This window comes from Opisthorchis viverrini (genome assembly GCF_000715545.1).
Source record: "Opisthorchis viverrini unplaced genomic scaffold opera_v5_159, whole genome shotgun sequence".
NCBI lineage: Eukaryota > Metazoa > Platyhelminthes > Trematoda > Opisthorchiida > Opisthorchiidae > Opisthorchis > Opisthorchis viverrini.
The window spans coordinates 1161028-1170278 of record NW_008751816.1 but is presented as its reverse complement, the minus strand read 5'-3'; the positions used below and the strand labels follow the sequence as shown (position 1 = coordinate 1170278).

Sequence of the window (9251 nt, the reverse complement as noted above, 5' to 3'; positions counted from 1 at the left end):
CAAAGTGCGCCGGGAGAAATGCACCTTTTCCATGCGGTCGATCGATGAAGTACCTTAGGTTCATTATTGACGAACATGGCCACAGTCTAGACACGGAGAACATTGAAGCGATCAGACGTATGCCAGCACCCACAGACGTGGCGTCCCTCAGGTCTTTCCTCGGTCTCGTCAGTCACTACAGTTCGTTCCTGCCTGCCATGCATCGCCTTCGAGGCCCACTAAATCAGCTACTTACCAAGGACCACAAGTGGACATGGTCAGAAGAATGTCAACGCGCCTTTGACTCTGTCAAATCCATGCTAAGTTCCGATTTGCTACTCACACACTACGATCCATCGATGGAAATTGTTGTGGCGTCGGACGCCTCGAACTATGGAATTGGCGCAGTGATTTCACACGTATTTCCAGATAGCAGCCAGAAAGCCATTGCACATGCGGCCAGATCCCTGACTTCAGCCGAGCGCAACTACAGTCAGATAGAAAAGGAAGCCTTGGCGATCGTGTTTGCCGTTAAGAAGTTTCATAAAATGCTTTACGGCCGTCAATTCACCCTACTGACCGATCACAAGCCACTTCTTGCTGTGTTTGGCTCGAAGAAAGGAATTCCGGCATATACTGCCAACCGGCTCCAGCGATGGGCCACTCTGCTTCTGGGGTACGACTTCAAGATAAAATACCAGTCCACTACCAGCCTGGGACAAGCCGACGCACTGTCCCGACTCATTGATTCAAGCAGGCCAGAACCAGAAGATACCGTGATCGCAACAATTGCCTTGGAACCAGAGGTTAACCACGTAGTTTCCGAAGCTGTTCGCATCCTCCCAGTGACTGCCGACATGGTCCGCCAGGCTACCGATCAAGACCCTGTGCTGCAGCAAGTCATAAAGTACCATCGCAATCAGTGGCCGCGTACCTGCCAAAAAGACGAACTAAGGCCTTACTTCAACCGGCGTGACGCATTATCACTAGCCGATGGATGCCTGTTGTTTTCAGAACGTGTGGTCATCCCAAAGAAGTTACAACCAGCCGTCCTGAATCAGTTCCATAAAGGGCACCCGGGAACAAACAGGATGAAGGCCCTTGCTCGGAGTTATGTCTACTGGCCTTTGATGGACTCCCAGATCGAGCAAGTCTCGAAATCTTGCCTGCGGTGCGCTGAAGCATCCAAGTCACCGGTGAAAACCTACCTAAGCTCGTGGCCGCAACCGACCGAACCCTGGTCTCGTCTTCACATCGATTATGCAGGTCCAGTGGGTGGCCAACACTTTTTGGTCGTGGTCGACGCTTACAGTAAGTGGCCGGAAATCTTTCCGGTGAACAGCCCCACAACTGCCATTACAGTCCTGGAACTCCGGCGATTGTTCAGTCGGTTTGGAACGCCAGAGACAATTGTATCCGACAACGGCAGTCAGTTTACGTCGTCGGCGTTCGCACACTTTTGTCGGGAGTATGGCATAACGCATATTCGCTCGCCGCCGTTTCATCCACAGTCGAACGGCCAAGCGGAACGCTTTGTTGACACTCTCAAGCGGGCACTTCAGAAGTCCAGGGGGGAGGGACCAACGGAAGAGATTTTGCAAAGGTTCCTGCTGGCATATCGAGCGACGCCAAACCCCAACTCACCTGATGGAGTATCACCAGCAGAGGCACTGCTCCGAAGGAGGCTCCGAACACCGCATGACACTATCCGGCCACAAACGAAGCAGGCTGGTCACCGCAACACCAGAATGGAGGAACAGTTCAACCGGCATCATGGAGCAACTGCGCGCGCATTCAGCGAAGGCCAGAGAGTGTTGGTTCGTGACTACAGCGGCAGACGCCCTACGTGGACCCCAGGACTCATCCTTCGCCGGCGCGGCAAAGTGCTCTACGAGATTCAAGTTGGTCCAGCCAAGTGGATACGCCACGCGAACCAGATCCGGCCGACAGATGCGCCGATCCTGCCCACAGGACCGAGTGATATGAGTCTAGAAATGCTTCTGGACACTTTTGATCTCGGCACCATCCCAGGAAGTCAATCAGTTGCTTCGTCAGAGGCCCAGCCTAAGCACGAATTACAACCGCGACGCTGGACAGACAGGATCCGCAAGCCAGTGAGGCCACTGGAAGTGAAATCCCGGCTTCGAAGCTACGTCAACAAACTTCAAGTGGGAGGTGTAAGGCAGGAAGCCACGCGGATCCCACTATACCGCACGTCTTTAAGCGCTGCTACGGCCGAGAAGCCTGGTCCGCTCGAGGTTGGCCCAGAATTCGGGACGCTCGCCGGTCCGGCATCAAGACGAGATCTGATTGGTCAACAACCTGGACCCAACAGCCAATCATGACCCAGTATTGGCCAAATGCCGGTTGTCAATGGCGCATCCAGAACGCATCAGGAATTCCAGAAAGTTATAACCGCTCGCGCCACATATGCAAAGCGCTGTACAACTGTTCTTGACTTCGTTTTGGGCGTTAATAGACCTTGTGCACCTTTGGTGGTTGTTTTTACATGAACGCTAGCATTGGAGGCTCAGACCGAGAAACTAAAGGAAGGAAAATACCGTTACTACAATACTCCAATGACTATTCTTCCTCTGTCTCCTTCAAAAATTATCTTGCTCAGATTGTGAACCATCTCACCCAAGCTGAGGAAAATACCGTTACTACAATACTCCAATGACTATTCTTCCTCTGTCTCCTTCAAAAATTATCTTGCTCAGATTGTGAACCCTTCATCTCACCCAGACTCTCGGCTTATCACTCGTCCGATAATTTGTGAAAACTATGTGGCACCCGTTTTCCGGCCTCTGGCTGCCCTAACACATACCTTGAGCAGCCAAACAACTGCAGATCTATAACCATCCGGAAAAATACAATGATTTGGTCCAAATTAGCATGTAATATTCTTGAAAACCGAGCCCGTTTTTGAAAGATAGTTCCATCAACACAACAATACTTCACATGTGCTCATGTCTAGACCTGCAATGATCTCTCCAAAGGTGAGGAATCTTGCCGTTCATTTATCTGTGGAATCCATTTTGTCAAATTTTCTCCTATTCCGACGGCTCCTATGGTTTCCCTACGTTCTTCGTCGACCCAAATTTTGCTCTTATTTGTCAGCTGTTTCGAGCGTTCCGTTTGGCCGCTATCCATCCCAGTGTTGCGCAGTCGGCCTGGTTGATGCTTGATATCCATGCGGCTGATTGACTGGATCAGAGGTGAACGTAATTCAGCACAGTCCAACTGTCTTTGAATCGACTTCGTAGCTGCAAAAATGTGCACGCTGTTTTCGCGATCCCCAAGCGTGAAGCATGATACGAACTGTCCAGAAGCCGAAGAATGACAGCGCAGGAGATCGGAACACTCCCATACCCAGTCAGACGGCACATTCATAGCTACCATTTTCGTATTATTGACTCAGCCTTTCGTCACCTTAGCCTTCAACCCGCAACTACGAATAAATCGCTAACAGCCATTCAACCGCTTATTGTCCTGGTCTACTAGATTTAAGTTCAAATTTAGTTCTATCGGCCTGCGGATTGTATGGTCTACAACTTCGCTATTTTTCATCCCCACGTTTGACCGCTCCCTTTCACTGCTAACACAACCCTCCCAGAAACTTTTGTCTGTGGTTTTTGTGAAAAATTGGAAAACAAGATTCACCATTCGTGGCGTGTAAAGGTTGCTGTTTCTTCTTGCCGTAAATACCTTCATTTGGCCATCTACACACATGTCGCACGTGCCAAGGCCATTAACTCAGCTGTTTGAGGTTGACTGTCCTCAACAGCGGCCGTTTTGTTCGCGCTGGAGGAATTTCGATAGCCGAAACCAGCGGGCTTAACTAATTTCTTTATTTTGCCGCTAGATATTTGCAATTTGTACTTTGTTGCCACAATAATGATACATTCTTGTCTGCTTGGTGTACGCACGTGTCATGCTGTCCGCCGTTTCTTAACTAGAACGTCCTAACCATCCTCCAAGAATCCTACTATCAACAACCTCGAAATAGTTTGAAAAGAATAACCAAACTAATGGCTCTCTTTGAGGGACCGTAGTTTGAGGTTTCTATGGTTATAAATGCCGCCGAGCAAAAACATGGAAGTCAATGTAGAGTGCACTGCGTAATAGCGGGCGGAATTTGCCCAAGAGGCGGTAGCGCACCTGAAATGATGAGTTGCGTTAAGGATACTGAGCCAAAAAGCGTGGCAACTAGGCTATGGAACTATGGACGCGTCATCATGAAGGACGTGACCGTATGCTCAAACTCACTACGATTATCAATTCCTGATTTTTAACCCCTGACACACGCCAGGACCAAAGTTTAGGCGAAAGTTCCAAACTGTGGTAGCCGAAAGCCCTCCAGGCATGTCATAAGCGCACCCAAGTAGGTCATTACAACGATTCTTAGTCAAGTCGCCACGGAATCAGTGACACCTCGTGAGATTGACAATGAGGCGCTCACACCAATGGAAAAAACATGTTACCTAGCATCCAGTCAAAATGAAAAATACCGAACAAACCCCTCTTAAAAGCCGCAGCTTTAAACAGCGGGTTGAGGAAAGGAACAAGTCAGCTTGGCAAGAGGGCAAGCTGAGCGCAGAACTTGTGCTACGGGATGCCTCGTTGCGTATACAGAAAGAGTGCCTTTTGTCCCACTTAAAGTACCAATATAGGTTAACTTAAATGACCAACCTAGGACGCTATAGGTGATGGCCCGAAATTGCAGAAGGAAGGGCGCCTGCACAAAAGCTGAATTAAATGGCGGCACTTGAAAACACGCTCAATCTAGCACGAGAAGTCACCTGCAATCAAAACAAGAAGGTCAACGGGGAAAAGTGAGAAGAAAGTCTAATTTGCGCACAAACCAAGACCTTTTTTGGCTCTGCGGTTGCCGTCACAGGCAAGAAAGCATGCATCAAAGAGATAATGCTCGAGAAAACAGAAGACTTGAAACACCGTAGCTCCGGCAGACGCTGAAAACCAGTACCCACTGGATTGGCGCCTTCCTCTGAATGACAAAAATTGCGTCCACACCTATTTTGGAGGAGACTTGGCGAATGTCTTTAAAATGCATCGTGAGAATAAGCTAGAAGACATAACGAGGAATGATGCCAAAAAGAATTTGGGAATCTGGCTCTCTTCAAACATCCTCCTCATTTCAGCATAAAATATAGGCTTTAAAGGCAGTCCTCATTATACGGATGATCCGGCGCGCCTTCACCCGTATTGTTTTAATAAACTTCTAGAAACTGTGCAGAGCTTAGGTCGGACCCCTTCATGAAAACTCCAACTGTGTTGGCTACTCAGAATGCGAGAAAGATGTAACTCCCACTGAGCGGGTCCAAAGAGCTGCCACGAAAGTGGCTGCCGGCCTCGAATCCATTGAAAATGAAACTCGTCTTGCCGGGCCAGACCTATTTCTCTGAAAATTCGCCACATACGACAAGACCCATTAGTTACTTACACCCTGTTTAAACAAGGTGTGACTAACAGATTTACATCGTTGGCTAATACCCGGGATGAACATTGTAAGGGGACGTTCGAGTTCAGAGCGTGCCTTTATATTAAACAAAACTACTCCTCATTTCGGATAATTAGGGCATGGGATAGACTTTCTCTGACATTTGTTCACGCTGCATGTGATGCCAGGTTCAAGGCACGTTTAGACGTCTCTTATGTGAGTCCTGGAGCTGGCTAAAGCTACGCTGTGAACCTAAAAAACAGTGCTGCACCCTTTTATCGCTGAACGACAAGAACAAACTCGACCCGGGATGCTCAGGCCGAAGCTTTGATCCTGCGTATTAATTATTGAATCCACACCGTCTCCTGTTATTGATATGAGATGTCATCTTTGCGACGTCCAAACTATCTTATAAACACTATGAATCGCATCTTGCATAACATGGTGAAGACCGTGGCCCCGTCATTCAGCTAGCTGAACACAAATTTTGATCCATCCCATTGGCAACGGTGTATGGGTTCGCTTCGCGTGATAATTTATTCTTGTTTTGCCCAACCAAGCTTGATATTGGGAGTGGCACACTAAAAGACGTACTAACCAGATGTTTGGCATTTCACGTGGTTTGCCAAGATGAACCACCGGGGGAACTTCCACAATCTGTAGGAAATATCTGTTCATTTCCCTCAGTGGAAACGATACCTCTCCGAAGGCAATCAATACGGAATCATTCATATCGGCTTCATGGAGTATAGGAGGCCGTTCACCTGAACATGATGTAGCTGATTTAGGTAACGAGAGTCTCACCGCATGGCCCTATTAAGAACGCTACAAATCTTCGAACTGACCTTTGGATCGAAGATTCGCACGTGGGGTCGCAGTGTAGCGGCCCGCGCTAAGACTTCCATAGAATAACATGTAAGGCTGAGCAAAGAAAGCAAAAAACGAAAATGGTTGAAACAAATGAATAGTCCACTGGTCCTGATTTCATCGTAGAAGCCTAGAGAATGAACTAAGGTTGACTCTTTAAGTGTGGTAGTTTCGACCTCTAACAGGTTGTAGCAGCACGCACGCATTTAATCCAATGAAAAGTTTGTCCTCGTGTACACAGTTTTCGAGGCTTGTGCTGTTTCATTATAAGGCACAAACCAAGGCGAACATTTGTTATGCTGGACACTCGTGGAGCTACATGGAAAAACACACGGAGGAGATCAAGAGCGGATAACGTTTCTGCGCCGAGTGCAACCTCGTGGAAAATATATTATGAGATAGACCGTGAGCCTATCGGAAGGTGAATCTTCCGTCTTGAATCACATCTTCTTTCTGATATTTCAGGGGGTACGCTGGTAAGGTGTACAAAATAACGAAGATTAATGGACCGTCGCAGAATAATGAGCAGCTCAATATTAATGCGACTGGTGCAGAATATCCCGCAAGTGGCTCGACAGTATCGTACGCATGCAAAGCAATAAGACGTTGGCGAGCTGGGAGAGATACGATCTCAAAAATTAGGAGGGAGATTTTCGCGCTTTGCCGGCTCCAGAGTCACCATCATTTCTCTCCTGAGCATCTGAGTTTATCATGCATCGATATGGGCGAACTAAAGAACTATTCTAATTTCGACTCACTATCAATGGTACCAACACCGCCCTCTTCTGCTTCACCACGAATATTGGCTATTCATGAGGATCCTATGGAAGTAGCGATTGTGATGGAATAGTAAGTCGCCTTTGCACTGTTTCAACAATTTCCTGCAGCCACTTTGCCCACGGGGCCCATGGAAGCAGGAGAAAATAAGACCATAACGTTTGTCTTGAAGTTGCCTGTGACTCAATTATTTATCGGAGTAGAAAGGGATGTATAATGCAGGACTTTCACAACTTTATTCGGGTTACTGTGTACTGAGGAAGTGAATGACGAACGAAACGATCAGTCTGGAGTTGGACAAATCAGAAAACCCGTAAATGAATCTGTTCTGGTTCCAGTCACCTGTGAGTAAGAATAGCGGGTGATGGGCTTTTGTCAGTTGTGTCGAAATCTGACGCCTTTCGCCGTCAAATCATATCGAGTAGAAGGGGGAGTGCAGATAAAAACCGTCAAGCGTCTGGTCAATTTTCAGGTTAAAAATTTCCACCATATACGTATATTTGCTCACTTACGCCACAGCGATGCAAGCCGGTGGTTGGTTCCGCAGGTTGGCTTCTTGACCTAAATGCAGCGCCTTTCGAGATTCTTTTTGGCCGATGTTTCTCAAGCCTTCACCGTGTCCCGTGGCTTGTCTTATCTGTGCAGGTGAGAAGAGCCTTGTTTAGCTTTCAAACCCTGGCTTTCGTGCGTGAAACAATCGAGCTTATTTGTTTGAACAAGAGCGAGAACCGCATCATTCAACTTACTACCGTCCTGAAAGTTTAGGACAACATTCACCATTTGTGTATATAAATCAGGTCGTTGAGTGAGTGCAACTAACCACTGGCATTGCCTACATGACAGTGAGTATAGATGGTCCCGTAGATATTACTCTGTGAGATCCGTTGATCTAGAGCCAGTCTTCAGATATATTGCGCGATCTCTACCATAAACGTTAAGGATGCAAGGCTGCAGGTTACAGACTCACTCCGGGCAAAATGATATTTACTCGTGGCATTCTTAAATATTCTGTTACTGTTATTTTTTCAGCATTCCGCTTTCGGTTGATCTCCCTTGTTCTTAAGGTTTTTTCTGTTGTTAGATTGTTCATGAACAGTAGTTATTTGGGACTCAAGTTTTTAGAGGTATTATTCGCAGTATTCCGCAAAAGTACCGGTTGTATGAACACACCGTCAGTGATAAGACTATTGGACAATGTCCGATCTGCTCTATAAACGATGTAGTGATTCAGCACATAGTAAACAGAAGGAGGATATTCCCTATAGCCATCAAGTAAAATGGTATGACCGACGCAAAAAACTGTCTTGCCTAAGTTTATTTGAATAGTATTCAATTGGGTTGTGTCTTTGGCTCTTCTTGCTCACTTTTTCGGGACAAGTATAAAGCGTGTGACACACGATCAGCTGTTTGTGAGCCTGAGGTTTTACTAAGTTGATAGCCTAAACTACGAGGTCTTTAAACACGATAGAAAACAACGGCTCAAAGTTTTGAAGGCACTATGATGTAATAGGAACTACCTCAGGGGCGCGTAACGCTAAAGTGTTGACTACCGCAGCATTTTCATAACTTTTGATGACAGGATTTTTGTAGTTTCACTGCCCGTAAAACGGCGAAAATCTCAGCTCTTAAAGTTAGGTTAAAATGAATGGTACATAATCAGGCTGATGTGCTGGAAATCATGATTACAAGTAAAAGATTCTTCAAGCGCACCGCAAGTCATTTTGTTGTGAGTTGACAAACGTGAGATTGAACAAACAGGAGTTAAAATGACGGAAAGTTTGTAGAGGCGGAAGTCAGGCACAGCTATTTAAAAACCATATTTATCCTCAAGTTCAGCTTGAAAAACGAGAGTAAAACAACAAAACACTCGCCTGTAGGAACTAAGCGATATAAAACTTACTCTGTTCAAACTCGAGTTGGGTTTGGCGGCTTAGTTTATTTAAAGATGCAAGTGTAGTGGTCTGGCTACCCAATAAGTCAGTTTACCAGGAGTGTGTGGCAAAGTAATAAAAATAATTACGCTAAGTTGGGTATACAAAAATAAATAGGTCAGATGGAACAGACTCACTAACAATTGTTCTCTTTAAAATAGTTCGTCGTTGGCCCAGGTCAGCGAATAAACAATAATCCAATAGTGTTGGTCCAGAGGTCTTCTTCTGAACAGTTT

General features: G+C 46.5%; 1 protein-coding gene across 1 annotated transcript in view; it reads left to right on the top strand.

The window, feature by feature from the left end:
• Positions 1-6488: 6488 nt before the first annotated feature.
• The window catches only part of T265_07152 (hypothetical protein), a gene marked incomplete at both ends in the record, with an annotated part of 51862 nt that continues 49099 nt past the window's right edge, over positions 6489-9251 (top strand). The window contains one exon of the mRNA XM_009172596.1: positions 6489-7156. Coding sequence (XP_009170860.1) covers positions 7029-7156 — 128 coding nt within the window. The remainder of the gene's footprint in view (positions 7157-9251) is intronic.